We start from the raw sequence: 16627 nt of genomic DNA on the forward strand, positions 1-16627 counted from the left end.
ATACTAAAGATATTTCTAGTTGACAATTAATTTTTTTAGACAAAGAGATCATCAAAGTAGTTTTTTTTTTACAATAAAATATTTCATCTAATAAAATTTAGATCATTTAGTGTTTAATTTATTAATTTTAGCTTTTTTTATCCTTGGAAAGAGAAATTAGACTAAACAAAAAAAATTAAGAAGAACCTTAAAAAATGCAATTTTGTTAATGAAGAAAAATATATTTAATCATTTTATTTAATTATTTGGTAATTAATTACTGCAATAATAACAATTAATTTTATATTTAATAAATTAATTACTGCAATAAAATTAATTTAAATGATCGATGTATACTTACTATAATTTTAACAATATTTCTTTATTATAGATTGAAAAATATTAAATAGTACCTTTAAGACATCACTAGTTTATGAATTTAAAGTGAGATGATAATTAAAAAAAAAAAACATTGTTATCCTGTAATATTTAAGGCAATCATAATATCTTTTAAAATAAACTTGTTTATTTATAATTTATTACTTATTTTTCCATTATACAAGTATTAATAAATAAAATATTTTTAATTAAAAAATATTGCATGATATTTTAATTTTTAAAAATAAAAAAGTATTTTTGTTTATTATTAGCTTTAGTATATAACTTGTACATATTAATTTTTAAATTATAATATTTTCAGAGCATTTTGTTTTCTATATTTTAAAAATATCACTCACGAGTTTATATATAAACGTTGACGTGAAAAGCTCAATATTTAATCTAAATAAAATTTACTTACAATGATAAAAATCGAAATTAACCCCTAACTTGTTTCCCATAATATTTTTACAAGCTAATGGTTATTTATCTTAAAAAGTGGGTTAAGAACTCCATCTCTAATAATAAATCTGTTTCAAGTTGCTTTAATTTCATTTTATTATTTTTATGTAAGTCCTACAATAACATGTTAATTATTGTTTTATTATGTTGTTTAAGCAATTCTTAAACTATTTCATATCTTATATATTATCAATATTTATTTTTATTTTTAACTTTTTTGTCGGATTCCACAGTTTATTATTAAGCAATAGTCGCTTAAATAAGTAGTTGTAGCTATTATGTTCTTCACGTCAACTAAGCTCTGTTGCATAATTTATATAAACAACAGTTGCTTTTTTATATAAAGTAGTCAAGCACCTTCCAGTTGGAGTTAACTAGGTGTGTTAATTTATTCAAAGAATTGAAAAAACATTAATAAGTTAATCTTTCACATAAGCGATGGTAGTTTATTTAAAATTCATTGGACATATATGAGTTGTCATTTTAAATAAAGAATCGTTCTTTATCTAAGTAAAATTGCTCAAGCTGAAAACCAACAAAAAGTGGAACACTTGATATCACTTTTAAAAATAAAATTAAATGTTGATGACATATAAAAATGTGGAATAATTCGTGCATTCATTTAATGAATTTGAAGAGTTGCAAGGTTAGAGTTAAAAGTTGCTTAAATAACTATAAAAAATTAATATTGTATTTTGTTATGAACCTACATAAAAATTAATAAAACATAATTTAAACAACTTATAAGATTCTTACCATGAAAATACTAGTCTAGTTAGAAGAATATTTGTAACTTTATTTAATAAATTTTGTTATGAAGCATGTAAATAATTTTGAATGTATCATAATTTAAAATGAAGTTCATATTAAGTCTATTGGCCAAGTTTAAGTTATTAAACTGGAAGAGAAATAAAGTTTTAGTTCTAAAAAGCTTAATATAGCCTAGTTTAATTCCATTGTTGTAAAAAAAAAAATAGAAATTAATAATTTGTAAATATAATAAACGAGAGAGATAAGTATATTTAAAATCTATAAAAAGATTAATACAAATAAAGATAATATGATAAAAATATATATTTTTTTTATAAAAAATAAAAGACTAAATCAACAAAATCAATAAAAATAAATAATTCTGTTATATTTTTTATAAATATAAATTTTATTTTAAAAATACCCATAATATTAAACAGTGTAATTAGTAATTTATATATTTAATGATACTAATAAAAAAAGAGTATAAAAGAAATTTAGTAATTAATACATTTTGAATCTATTATTTGTTTGTTATAATAAAGACCAAGAAAATGCTCTATTTTATTTTTTATAAAAAAGATAAAAATAAAAATAAAAAGTTAAGTAACTTTAAATAAAATACAAGAGAATTAGCATATCTAATAATAATCTTTTTAAAATTACTTAAATTTTATTTTATAAATTTTTACCTGAATCTTATAATAACACTATTTTTTTATGTTTTTTTTATTATTTAAGCAACTTTCAACTTCAAATCATATATTATCAGCTTTTATATTAAATGAATCCTACCACAAATCATTTCGCGTTTTTATGTATTATAAACATTTATTTTTATTATAAATTTTGTTGTTTAGTCTCAAAAACTTCTATAAGCAAGAGTTGCTTCATTAAGCAACGTAACTTATTGTTTTATATTATCCATGCACCTCTCATTAAAAACGTTCATTAAATTAAAAAATATAAGAGATGAAGTTCGAAAACATAAAACTAGACAAGAATAATGCGTAATTTAGCTAAGATAATAACTGCAAAGGACACATTTAAAAAAAGCAAAGGGAGTAAGGTGTAAATAATTTGAAAAGGATGGAATAAATGGTAACTGTATTTAATTAAAATGAAAAGGCAAAGTAAAGGGAGTAAGTCAGATTAATTACGGTTAGTTGGCGTCGTAACTCGTAACTGTGGGTCCATTAGTTTTGGGAGTAAGTATTGGAAAAATAGGTGGCAAACGCGGCCAGTTATTGACAGGGCTGGGGAAAACATGCAACGCAAATGGGGTTTGAACTGAGGAGGGAATTTGCACTCTTCCAGATCTGTCATTTTGTAATTGTAATTTCGCTGCGTGTGTCAGTTAAAGATTAGTGTTTGGAGTTAAAAATAAAGATTTGTTAGCGTAATTGTTGGATCCAATAGAATACGCCCTGCCAGGTCCTCTCTCTCTCTCAACAGTCAAACGCAGCATAATAACAATAACTCTAATACTGCCGCAGATTGAATTCCACTCCACTATTGTTCCTTTCGCAGGTACGTATTGTGTGGACTTGATTCTCTTCGATCTAGTATCATCACTTTCCGTTCTAATACTGCCACTGCCTCTGCGTTTCTTTAATCTCCCCATGCAATATTTTCATTTGTTGTTGAAGGAGATGATGTTATATCTTTTATTCACAGTTTGAATGTCAGCATAATTTACTGCTCCCTCACCAAATCTTTGTTTAATACAGTGAAGATGGTAGAAAATGGTTTTGTTGAAGACGACAGCATAACCAGAAAGTCTTCTAGCAAAAAGGTAGAGTTTATGGTTTATTTATAGTGATCATGTGTTATTTAAACTCTTGTGCGTCCAGTGTGACAATCACCTGCCTTTGGAACATCCATTCGATTTTTTTTCACTCTCTTGTTGAACTGTTTATACATACCTTGTGTTTTTTGCCTACACTGTTTGAATAGCATTTTAAATTTAATGTCATGAAAGCATTTGAGGCTTTAAAAATTGAAGCGATTATCAAAACTGTATCAAACTAGTTCTGTTATGGATGTTAACGTTAAATTCAATGTTCCTGACCTAGGGGCTGATATAATCATTACACCACTCTTTGAGTGTGAAATTTGATATTACTTTACAATGTAGAAGCTAATTAAGTTTCTCTTCCTAGAACTTAGAGCATTTAAATAAGTGGATTAGATCTTGTCTGAAGAATATAGTAATTTATCTGAAGTTAGTATCCGGTCCAGAAACCTAATGATCAGCATGATTTAAAAATTGTATGGCCTTATTCTATTGTTAGTTTTGATCTGGTTTATTTAGTAATTGCGATTTCAAATTAAGTCAAATGACTCAGAACTGATAAATGTGAGACTTCTGAAATATTTACTAACAACTTATTTGAAATTTAGTTGATCCTATTATAATTTCAAGATCTGGCAGATAACTTTGGTGATTATTTTTAAAGATCCAACACTTTTCACTCAAAAGAAACTTCTCAAATTTGATGATTAAGTCCGTGATAGAGATTCTACCTCATTTTTTTTATGCCTGATTCTAACGCCTGTTTTTATGCCTAATAAAGGTTGACCCAGGGAAACCTCCTGGACTTACGTGGCAGCGAAAATTAAACAACGAAGGAATTGCTCTAGTAGAATTCACCTTATCTTTAAAAGAGATAATTCATCTGGTAAACCTACTTTTGCAAAATGAAAAGTTCCCCCCTTTAATTGTTTACTTGTGATAAGAAGAAAATATAAGTTCAATTATTTGGTAACAATATAATATTATAATTGCAGCATAATCCTTGGTTGTGCATGTGATGAACTTCTCCCTGTGGTCATATCATTGGGAACATTTTATTCATGGACTTCATCGATTGTTAATCATACTCAACTTGTCTCAAATATTTATAAAAATGTTGATACCCTAACATTCAACGTACCTTTATTTTCTGGAGGAAAAAGTTAATATCTAACACAACAAAATTTTATACAAGAATTTAAATCTCAAGGCACTGAGTTCATTTCTGTTTTAGGACAAGACCCTTCAATGTCACTTCCCCATTGAAACACTTTGATGCTTTGCTATATTATCCCTACTTGGGTATACAATATATCAACTTTTTTTTACACCTATTGCTGTAGTATATTTAGAAGTAGGAACATCAGGAATTTTTTAAGATTAGCAATCCTTTGACTATTAATTGATTTGATAGGCTCCAATTGGTTATCGGCTATGGCGCCATGTACGTGAAGAAGCTGCCAAAGGAAGGGTAATTTTGTTTCAGTAATAAATTTCCCTATTATATTGATTTGTGCTTATGAAGCATCCATCTGATTATCTTTCTTGAAATTTCTTCTGCTATTGTTTGTTGTTTCTATCTTTCATGCAGGGGGGATTGATTGATCCTTTTGCCAAGCGTTATGTAACATCTTGTCATGGTGTACCTTTAGGTGGTATCGGGTAGGTCTTCTTCAATCCTTTTGTAAGTAAGAATTTATCTTCCATTTGCTAAAGCCAAAAGATCAGTATGTTTAAATCAACCACTCTTGTTTATACTAGGCCATTCTCATCAAATAGTAATTCAGTAATTGTACAAGGGAGAGATTATAGGATATGCTATGGAAATTTACAGCAGATTTATAGGGAAATAAATCAACTCCTAAAATTAGGGTCTATAAGTCTGTACATAGTAATTAAATAGTACAGTGATAAAGAGGTTAAAAAACATGCGATTAAACTGTGACAATTTGGATAATAGGATGTTACAACATCATTAGTATCTAATCTATATTTGCTTGATTTGAGTATGTCCAGAACATTTTATGATAATATGCATTGCTTTTGCTGTTGACAAACTAATCTCCAGTGCAGGAAGCATTGGAAGAGGTTTCAAAGGTGAATTTCAGCGTTGGCAACTATTCCCTAGAATATGTGAAGAGAAACCGGTCTTAGCAAATCAGTTTTCTGTAAGTTTTATTCATTTTGTCTGATCAGGAAGATACTTTGTTGTTATGTTTTAAGCATTTTAAAATCCTAGTGGTCTAACACTCTGATTGTATCCCTTTAAAATTGGAAGTTCAATGTACAATGATACTAGAACTTAATGTCAGTAAAGCAATCTGATGTTTATTCACATTGTGATGACCAAAAGTTATCCACTTTTTTTCTCTCTCTAGTTCAGTAAATTGATTTATTTATCACACATGAACGTCATAGTTAATATGCAGGCAGTGATATCATTGTTGATAAGATGTGTTGTGAGTGACAGCTATGTGCGTCTCTTTTCTTCTTTACCTTTCACACTACTTTTGATTTATTTTTTCTTTTGGATACTTTTTCCTTGAACTTTTTTCAAAAATATATCCTGCTTCTTCATGCTGGAAAAGAGCAGCATTGAATCATTAGTCAAACCAATTTTCTTTGTATCATAGGTGGTTATGTTTCTCATTTGAGTACAATACTTGTGTAGAAAACCACTATGCCTTCAAGCATAAGCTATCAGGGAAAAGTTTGATCACTGTTTTTATATCTGAAATCTCTCCTCACATAAAAGCCCTTAAGGCTTAAAATGTGGACAAAAGCAAGTGCATAACTACCTGATGCTAATGCTAAACGGTCAGTTTCAATCTGTACTAAATATAATTAGAAGAATTTGGGTTGTAACAATAAGATACTAGACCATTTAGGTTAACCTTGATTTTTCATCATGTCAATTAACCTTTAACCTTAAATTCATGCTTTTCTCTTTGCCAACTGTCTTTTGACATTTGTTGTGTGTGCTAATATGCTCCATTCCTTTTCAAAAGAAGTATGTTAACAAGGACAACTTTGAGAGTATTTTGCCTAAGTTGTAACTTTATGTATGTGTGTGTATTTGTAGGTATGTATGTGTACACACACACACGTGTATGTGTGTGTGGATATTTTTGGTTATTTACAAAAATCCTGACTTGTGTGTTATAACATTATAAAGAATGAATTAGTCCAAAGTTAAACATGTTCATAAAAAAACATAATACAACATTGTTTAACTACTGGATTGGTAACTATTGTCTCAGGTTTTTGTTTCTCGTCCAAGTGGTGAAAAATATTCTAGTGTACTTTGTCCAGTGAAGCCAGATATATTAAAGTAAATCTTTATAGATTGCCTTGTAATTTTAAAGTTACTAATTTATCTTTTTTAATGGAAAACTTGAATTCTTTGAACTTATTTAAAATAATTTGTGGTGAACTTCATTCAGACAAAATCCAGTGTCAGGAATTGAATCATGGGATTGGAATTTGAGTGGGAACAGTTCCACATATCATGCATTATATCCAAGAGCTTGGACAGTATATGAGGGTAAGCTAGGCTAATTGGCATAATTCCAAGTTTCAACTACATTATGATATGTTTAGTACACTCTATCTCTTGCATTGATCACCTCTTCGGTTCAAATACAGAACCTGACCCTGCTCTGAGAATTGTTTGTCGTCAGATTTCACCTGTTATACCCCATAATTACAAGGAAAGTAGCTTCCCTGTATCAGTTTTCACTTTCACGGTAAGCAAGGGCCACTCCAACATAACTTTTCGTTAGTTTTAGTTTTTTTTTTTTTTTTTTTTTTTTTGCATATAAAGTAAATAATAAACTATCAATTTTATTTTATGCAGCTGAAAAATTTTGGTAACATGACAGCAGATGTCACCTTGCTTTTCACATGGGCAGTAAGTGAAACTTTTTTGTTGGCTGTTCCTGTTACAGTCTGTTAGTTTTTACTTTTTAATCCTCTATTCTCTTGTTGAGGCACTGAGTGCCAACAATATGTTTGTGTTTCCAGAATTCTGTTGGAGGACTTTCTGAATTTACTGGTGACCACTTTAATTCAAAAATAATGTAAGAAAATTTAATTGGTTTGCCTTCTTTATGCAGATGTACCCATTTTGTTGCTCTCTCTCTCTCTCTCTCTTCCTCCCCCCCCCTGCAGAAAAAAAAATGCCTATAGTTTATTCTAAGATTCAAGGTACATGTTATATCTTGCTAGGATGAATGATGGGGTTCATGGTGTGCTTCTACATCACAAGTAAGCCAGCTTGTTACTCTCTTTTTGAGCAAAAGATGTAAAGAAAAACAATTCTTGATTTTATAAAAAATGTAATTGATATATTGCATATACAGGACTGCAAATGAGAGATCTCCAGTTACCTTTGCTATTGCAGCAGAAGAGACTGAAAACGTTCACATTTCAGTATGTCCTGTCTTTGTTATATCTGGTGCTTACAATGGTATCTCGGGAAAAGATATGTGGCATGAAGTTAAACAGGTTAGGGACCTGCTTGCATATTTAATACTGTATTTCGTTGAAAGATCCTTGTTTAATGTTTTCTTCATTCTTTCATTCTGTTTTCTCACAGACAAGCTAATCATTGTTCTGTAAGCATTTTATAAAGCAACTACTTGGAGTTTCCTTTATTTTCTTTTAGGTGTCTGAATTCTTTTTTCTTCAATTATGACAATTAGCAGCAATACTTGAGTCCCTTTGAACATCACTCTTTCAGAGTATTGCAAGCTTAAAGAATCATACTTCTTGGACCTTATTCATTAATTTCTCATGCCTCCTACTCATTCATAGGAAGAGAAGTGCTGCATGATCTCAAGTGAGGCGTGATCTAGGCTGAATCAATGCCATTTACCGGAAAAATTTTGGCCACTATATTTTTGCAAATTTTTGGTTTCCTTCTCACTGATGTGGTTACTAAGATGTTGCCACATGCCAATTTTTTATTGGACCACATCAGCTAGAGGGACCAAAACAAAAGATATGCATAAAAGTAGGGACCAAAACACAAAAAAGGTTTGGAGGGACTAAAACCAAAAGTTTGCTAAAATAGAGACTAAGAACATACTTAAGCCTTTGTTATATTATTACTGCTAATTCATGGTTTAACCTCTATTAGTGGATGCTTTAAGATAGGGATGGTTGAGTGGATTAAATGAAGATAATGCTGATGCAAATAGTAATTCTCTTTTCTGCTTGGTTTGCTCTTTTCCTGGATTCATAGTGAGAATGGGATTTCTGTGTGCTTTGTTCCCTTAAGAAACATTAATGATGAAATTTAAAAAACTTCTTTTAGTTGGTGACTTGATGATGTTCATTCTTTTCCCTGTCCTAAAGTACTGTAGCCACTGTTTTAATTTTATAACTCTGTATGTTAGAGGATAGTAAACTTCCTTTCATCCATATGCTTGCCATGTTATATTTCACTAAACTGCATTAGGGTACCTTTTTCGTTTTCAGCATGGGTCGTTTGACCATTTGAGTTTTGCTAAAACCCCCGTGCCTTCAGAACCGGGATCATCTATCGGAGCAGCTATTGCAGCAACCGTGAATATTCCTTCTGATGCTGAGCGTATTGTGACATTTTCATTGGCGTGGGACTGCCCTGAAGTCAAGTTTCCTTGGGGAAGGACATATTACAGGTTGGTGGTAGAAAGCCTGTATGAGAATATTTCTTGTTCAAAGAGTACACATTGCTAATAGAACTTGATTAGCAGGCGTTACACTAAATTCTATGGTACTAATGGAAATGCTGCTGCAGATATTGCACATGATGCTATTATTGGTAATATTGTTTGCTGAACTACTTTAAATTGTGTTTGTAAAGTGGGAATTGTGTCTAAATTTGATATCAATCACAACTACATCCACAGATAAATTTTTGGAAAGCAAGACTATGGATATCATTTTTCTTGATGTCATTTTTTGATGAGGTTCCCACGTTACACTTGTTGACAAAAAATCATGCAGAGGCATGACTCATTCATGATTTTTAATACCATTAATAAATGACTTTTTTCAAACTTTTATGAAATTGTGACTTAGAGCATTGCCAATGGGAGACCCAGATTGAAGATTGGCAAAGACCGATACTTGAGGACAAGAGACTTCCTGAATGGTAATTTTCATTTCTTTATTCACTGCCTATTCCTACAGTCAAATTCTGAAGTTTTCAGATTTCTGTGCAGGTATCCAACTACCCTTTTGAATGAACTTTACTATTTGAATTCTGGGGGGACAATTTGGACAGGTATTTTTGGCACTTGAAATTTTGGATTTTATCTGCTAATAAGTATTAGTTTTTTTCCTTTCAAAATCTTGCTATCCTTGCATACATGATAGTGTGTTACCATCATCAAGTTGTTAATTTTTCTCCTTTGCAGATGGTTCACCTCCTGTGCATAGTTTAGTTGGCCTTGGAGAAAGAAAATTTTCCTTGGATGGATTTATATCTAATTTAGAGAATGAAAATCATTTATCACAACAAAAGGGTACTGCTATCAGCATTCTTGAAATGTTTAGGTCAGTAGTTGAGCAAATAGACTCTCCACCGGCATCAAGGTCTGCATATGGAGTAAATCTGCTCCAAGAAGGGGAAGAAAACATTGGTCAGTTTCTTTATCTTGAAGGCATTGAGTATCAAATGTGGAATACCTATGATGTCCATTTTTACTCATCTTTTTCACTAGTCATGCTATTTCCAAAACTTGAACTCAGCATCCAAAGAGACTTTGCTGCAGCAGTACTGATGCATGACCCTAGTAAGATGAAACTTCTACATGATGGCCAGTGGGTACGAAGAAAGGTTCTTGGTGCTGTTCCTCATGATATTGGAACCAATGATCCATGGTTTGAAGTAAATGGCTATAATCTTTATAACACAGATAGGTGGAAAGACTTGAATACAAAATTTGTTCTCCAGATTTACAGGGATGTAGTTGTCACTGGTGACAAGAAGTTTGCACAAGCTGTTTGGCCCTCTGTTTATATTGCTATTGCTTATATGGACCAATTTGACAAGGATGGTGATGGAATGATTGAGAATGAAGGCTTCCCTGATCAAACTTATGACACATGGTCTGTGTCTGGTGTGAGTGCATATAGTGGTGGACTGTGGGTGGCAGCACTTCAGGCAGCATCAGCCCTGGCACGTGAAGTGGGTGACAAGGGTTCTGAAGATTATTTTTGGCTGAAGTTTCAAAAAGCAAAAGCTGTATATGAAAAATTATGGAATGGTTCTTACTTCAATTACGATAGCAGTGGTGGAAGTTCGAGTTCATCGATTCAAGCTGATCAATTAGCTGGACAATGGTCAGTATCCTTCTGTCTTTCAGAAACTATATTGTATTTGTATGCCTCATTTACATTAGTGGCACTTAGAAGTAGCTTTATGGTTGTCATCATGGCTGGAGTACTAGTATGGTGCAGTGATCCAATAAAACCAATTACATGACTAAATTTTGTGCATGCATTTTCATTGTTTGACATGGTTCATTGTGTGATATAAAGTGGGTGTAGAAAAATATGATATCATGGGATGTATTGTGGATATGGCTCTAGAGATCTTTGATGGCTGGGAAAATGTGATTCATTTTTTCAATGTACAAGGTCTAATTCAATTGAAACAAGTTATTGGCTCTGTGATCTTGACTTGTATGTGCACATGCAGCTACATGAGAGGGTAGCTTTCGTTAAGCAACCTCACCTAGCAGGAAAAGATTTTGGCTGTTGTCATATACAAGCATAGCTTCTGAAATTAAACTATGAGAAGACATGCAAGCATTTAAACAACAACAACAACAATCAAGCCTTATCTTGCTGGGTGAGGTCGGCTACATAGATCATGACGCCATTGAGCTGAGTCAAAAATTAAATTTTTACAAAATTAGTTCTCTATACAATTTGAACTTTGGCTTTATCCTCAATTATTGCACATGTAGCTTCCTCTTTGCTAATATTTAAAATGGAATTGGAACTTCTTATTTCATATTTTGCAGGTATGCTAGAGCATGTGGTCTTTTGCCAATTGTTGAAGAAAAGAAAAGTAGAAATGCGCTCCAAATGGTTTACAATAATAATGTTATGAAAGTAAAGGATGGGAGGCGTGGTGCTGTAAATGGAATGTTACCTGATGGAAAAGTTGACATGTCATCAATGCAATCACGAGAAATATGGTCAGGAGTCACATATGCCTTAGCTGCAACAATGATCCAGGAAAATATGATTGCTTTGGCATTTCAAACTGCTGGTGGAGTATATGAAGCTGCATGGTCCTACTATGGACTCGGGTATAGTATACTGTTCTCTAATGGTACTTGTTGAAAGTGAAAGACTAAAGTTTATATCAAGTTGCATCTCTTCTACTGTGAGTGGATTTGTCTGACAAGATTAGACTTTCCTTTTTTTCTTTTCCAAACAAATTTCTTGGATGTGTTAGAAACTGATTGAATAGAAGCTAATCCAAAGTGGACCTCAATCTCTACCTTGAAGTATTTCATACGACTGAATATTGTTGCTCTTACATTCTGCCATGGCAAGGGGTTATCAAATGAAGAAACTCATTACTACTATGGATTTGCGAGAAGCTAAACTAGTAGAAAATAGCACGTTCGATTTTAATGTGAACATAATTTTTTGGCTTTGAAATTGTTAATAATAGAAACTGTAAAAGCTTGTTAAGCCTTACCTTTTGCTGCTGTTCTCTTTCCTTCCTTCCCATACCTCTTTAGGTGATTTTTGTCTGGTAAATTTCATGATTTCTATTTCATCTTTCAATTCTTTTTGAAAATGTCAAATTCACTAGCACTGATAACGGTACATGCTGCAACTTGTTCCTGTGTTCTTGTCTGACATATAGTCGTGCGCTTGTTAATAACAATGAAAAATATGCCATGATGATTATTGGTCACAACGTGCTAGTGTGTTTAAGGTAATCGTGTCCTCTGCAAATTATCTTTTGAATGAAGCGTGGTCCTATTTTCATATTGAAGCATGGGATCCTTCGCTTTGCTGTTTTGAATTGCTGGGTAGCACCTAGCACGTGCCAAATGTATAATGGCTAAACTATTAAGAACTTGTGTGTTTTCAGTGATAGCTTGTTCATTAGAACCTTTAATACTTTATAGACACGTATCTGTTTAATGTATTTTTTTTTTAGTAGTTAATAAAGCTTCTTCTACTTGATCAACAGTTATTCTTTCCAAACTCCTGAAGCATGGTCCACTAACGATGAATATAGATCTTTATGCTACATGCGGCCTTTAGCCATATGGGCAATGCAATGGGAATTATCAAGAGCAAAGCACACTCCACATGAGAGAAAATCAGATATAAAAGAAGATATTTTGTCTAGATGTCATGATGGTTTCTTGAAAGTTGCGCACCTTCTAAAGGTGAAGGAGGAGACAGCTTCTAGAAGTCTATTCCAGGTTATATATGATTTTACTTGCAAGAGGCTGTGGGTATAGACATGCCTATTGCAATTTATATTTCACATTCTATGACTATAATTTTGCGAGACCTTGTTGATTCTGAATGGTCCCAATTACTTGATGAGCTTTATCATCTTTCAGCAATAAATCATCTCGTTTTCAGAATATGAGAAAAATAAGGTTCTATTGTTAAAATGGCAGAACATTTATACTTGTTGCTTCTTTTAATGGACTGAGCTCCCAAATCTACTTATTAACATAGGTACACGAGATTCTTGTGGCTTTCATTTTGCCAAATTCGCATTCTTGTACAAATAGTAACTAGGAAGTAAACAGGATCTCCACACATTTGCTAAATTAGGTGTAAATTCACGATGCGTGAGAGCTTCAACAAAAAAATCATTTGTGAATGAATTTGTTTGAGCTTTAATATATCGTATATTTGACTAAGAATGACTTAAATAATATCAAAAGTAACACTCTTGTGGAAGAAACTAAATTCCATTTCTAATTTGGAAATATAATGTTTCTAGTTTTGTGATTATTTTAAATAAACCACTAATATTCAATTGTATGTAAATGATATGATTTCCAAACCCACTGTAACATATTAAAATTAAAAAACCAATACCAAGGAATTATTCATTTAATTCGTACCACAAAATAAGAACAAACATATCATCATCATTCTTTTTGCATATTTAATTTTTTTGAAGCACACACAATCAAGTTGTACTAAATCTCTACTTATGAACTACGTGGAGAAAAGAAAATTTGTAACAAGATAATGATTGTAGCACTTGGCATTGGTAGTTGTAAAATAGAGAGGGCAATTCAGGAATAGCCTTTTCATGATTCTCAATATTAAAATTACTTTAAGCATGTTCCCTACATAAATATTTTGAAATATAAATATAATAAATCTTGAACATGATGGACATAATTTTAATGAGCTCTGAACTTTCCATCATCATTAAATATTTAAATATTAATATTTATAACTAGAGTTCTGCCACTATAACGAGACTTTTTCATTATAAAATTTTGTTACCATTATGCAACAAGGCATGTTTCAACATATTTAATTTTAAAAGTTTATTGCTTCATTTGTATTTTAATAATTTTTTATTTATTTCATTTATATGTTACTTAATCTTTCATATCCTAGTCTTTTCAGCTTTTTATATTTTTATAAATATTTAAAAAAAAAAATTGTAAAATACAATAATTTTTAATAAAGTATGAAATTCTTATTGTAAATATTAAATAGATGACATAAAAATATATATTAACATAATACTCAATGTTATAATAAAATTATTTATTTGGATCACATTTTGTTATAAATAAATATTTTACGTAATAAAAAGTATTTTCACTACAATGCTACATTTTTATTCTTTTTTTAATTTTATAAATTGAGTTTTACTTTAGATGCATGGCTGGTATAAAGATCTTTGTATTATCAAACAATTAGAATGTATTATATATCTAATTATATATATATATATATATATATATATATATATATGTAAATTATTCCAAAAATAAATAATTCTTGTTAATATAAGCACAGTTTGAGTAAATTTTTTAAAAATTATAAGAGAAAAATACTATAAAAATAAATAATTTTTTTCATAAATTAACAACAATTTATGTTTTTCTATTTTTTGTGAAAATTTATAATTTAACTTCTAAAAAATTTGAAAAGATGAATTAATTTTAACTTGGAGAGAAGTTTTATTTATTTTTTATTATAAAGAATTCTTTAAAAATTTATCCAAAGGCATAATAATTTATAATTGGGTGAGAGTGTGAAAATTCCATTTATTTAAATAAAATTTTTATAAATTTATTACTTCGTTGATGTTTTCATAAATTCATTTATGTCGTTTATATGTTTCATAATTTATTTTATGAAATAAAAAAATTAAAATTAAGATTAATATTTAAATAAATATTTCATGCAAGAGATATGACATGGTTTAATAAGAAAAATTTAATTTCAAAATATCTAAATAATGATATTGTCATATAGAAAAAATAAAACTAAAAAAATAAAAATACAATAATGATATTGTCTCTATCTCTATGTACACGTAGGAATTACTTAGCCAATTATGACGTCTTATACTTTTGTATGTTATTCTTTTATTTTAAAAATTAAAACTTTTTATTTTTATTGTTATAAGTTTACATGATATTCTTTTATTCTAGAATGAGAGCGAGTAATTTTTTAATTTTCTATATTACGACATGGATAATAGTCTATTTTTAATATAAAATAAAAAATTTTAATAAATATTTCTGCTCTTAAAAGAATAACTTTACTATCTATAATAGTTATATTTGACTCAAATAAAATTATTTTTAAAAAAATACTTATAATTTAAATAAAAATATATATTTTCAAGCTCCTTGCATGTATGTATATAAAATGTATGTCGCTAAATTTAAATTATAAATAAAAACACACACACACTACCTTTTAATTAAAAATAATGAATATATTATATAATTCACATAGTTATTTTAAGTAAAAACGTAAAAATGTTATAATTATGTGACACAATTTTTTGCATATTTAAATTTAAATTTTTAATTCAATATTGATTTGATTTAAATTTAAAAGTTTCATAATTTATTTATTAATTTAAAAATGTTTATATCTTTAATTTGCTCATATTTAATACATTAGATGTTAATCATTATAATAAAAGTATTTATTATTTAAAATTTTTTAAAACTCATACGATATACTTTTATTCTTCATGCAAAAATATATTTTAATTTAATAATATTTTTATAGAAAATAAAAAATTCACTAATATACAATCTATCTGTATCTATATTTATAACATTAAATTTTTAATATATGATTTTTTGAAATCTTTATTAAAATTATTTATGACAAAATAAAACATTCATACAATACATGAGCTAGCAATTACTATTTACAAATCATCGTTAAAATAAATTTTTACATTTAAAAGTAAAGTAAACTACTCTAACATCTCTTTTATTTTATGTTTTTTACTAAAAAAAAAATTCTATATTTTTAACATACATACAAAACTTATTTTTTTGAAAATATATTATAGTTTAATCTAATTTTAATGTTTCATTTTACATAATTGTTAGTTAATATATTAAGGAGTTGTTTGGGAAGAGAATTTTAAAGAGAAAAAGAGAGCATAAATTTATATTTTAAATAAATATATTTAAAATTAATATTTTTTAAATAAAAAAATATAAATTAATATATTAACAAAAATTTAATATATTAGTAATATATTTATCATTATAAATAATATATAAATTTTTTTATTTGAAATTAAGAAAATATGTCCTCCCCTTATTTCCTCATTAGAAACCTCCTCCCAAACATATTATACTTTGAATTTAATCTCATTATATATAATTTGTTACTTTTTAAAATTAGTACATAGATCTTATTTATAATTTAGAGTGATAAATTATTTTTATATAAAAATTAATTAAAATTGTTTAAAATACTTATTATTATTGACGAGTGTTCTTTAAAAAGTATTTTAAAATACTTATAAAATCATTTGAGAACGTGTAAATATTTTTGTAAATATTTTGATTATTTTAAAGGTATGAAATTAATTAAATTTGTTTTTTAATATTTCTTTATATTCATAATTTTTGTATTATTTAAGTATTTAATAATTTTAAAATTTCATTATGAGTGGCTGAGATTTTGTGTAATATATTTTTAAAATAGTAGAGATTTTGTATAGATTTTAAAAATAGAGAAGATATATTGTAAATAGCACGAGAGCTTTTG

At 28.9% G+C, this 16627-nt stretch overlaps 1 protein-coding gene across 6 annotated transcripts; it reads left to right on the top strand.

The window, feature by feature from the left end:
• Positions 1–2818: 2818 nt before the first annotated feature.
• On the top strand, positions 2819–13005 carry LOC113846602 (non-lysosomal glucosylceramidase). 6 transcript variants are annotated; one of them, XM_027475062.1, is made up of 21 exons: positions 3041–3099; positions 3300–3364; positions 4146–4250; positions 4779–4835; positions 4956–5026; positions 5433–5532; positions 6625–6695; positions 6808–6908; positions 7010–7110; positions 7221–7274; positions 7388–7443; positions 7592–7630; positions 7726–7870; positions 8846–9027; positions 9100–9170; positions 9431–9503; positions 9574–9635; positions 9769–9993; positions 10075–10696; positions 11383–11673; positions 12576–12924. In XM_027475062.1, exons 2-21 carry the CDS (start codon positions 3305–3307, stop codon positions 12850–12852), a joined length of 2763 nt encoding a protein of 920 aa, XP_027330863.1. In that variant the 5' UTR covers positions 3041–3099; positions 3300–3304; the 3' UTR covers positions 12853–12924. The 6 variants fall into 6 exon arrangements, with proteins under 6 accessions (XP_027330860.1, XP_027330864.1, XP_027330862.1 ...); XM_027475059.1 differs by having other exon boundaries at positions 2819–3099; positions 9103–9170; positions 9769–10696; positions 12576–13005; XM_027475061.1 differs by having other exon boundaries at positions 2980–3099; positions 3305–3364; positions 9103–9170; positions 9769–10696; positions 12576–13005.
• The last annotated feature ends 3622 nt before the right edge of the window (positions 13006–16627 follow it).

Source organism: Abrus precatorius, unplaced genomic scaffold (assembly GCF_003935025.1).
Source record: "Abrus precatorius isolate BTA unplaced genomic scaffold, Abrus_2018 Scaffold8, whole genome shotgun sequence".
Classification (NCBI taxonomy): domain Eukaryota; kingdom Viridiplantae; phylum Streptophyta; class Magnoliopsida; order Fabales; family Fabaceae; genus Abrus; species Abrus precatorius.

What these genes read in the sequence shown, in the direction of transcription:
- LOC113846602 (XM_027475057.1), top strand. Translation starts at nt 3,305, where the DNA reads ATGGTAGAAAATGGTTTTGTTGAAGACGACAGCATAACCAGAAAGTCT. An exon ending in GTACCTTTAGGTGGTATCGG is followed by an intron (nt 5,027 to 5,432) that starts GTAGGTCTTCTT and finishes ACTAATCTCCAG; the next exon opens with TGCAGGAAGCATTGGAAGAG. An exon ending in TATCAGTTTTCACTTTCACG is followed by an intron (nt 7,111 to 7,220) that starts GTAAGCAAGGGC and finishes TATTTTATGCAG; the next exon opens with CTGAAAAATTTTGGTAACAT.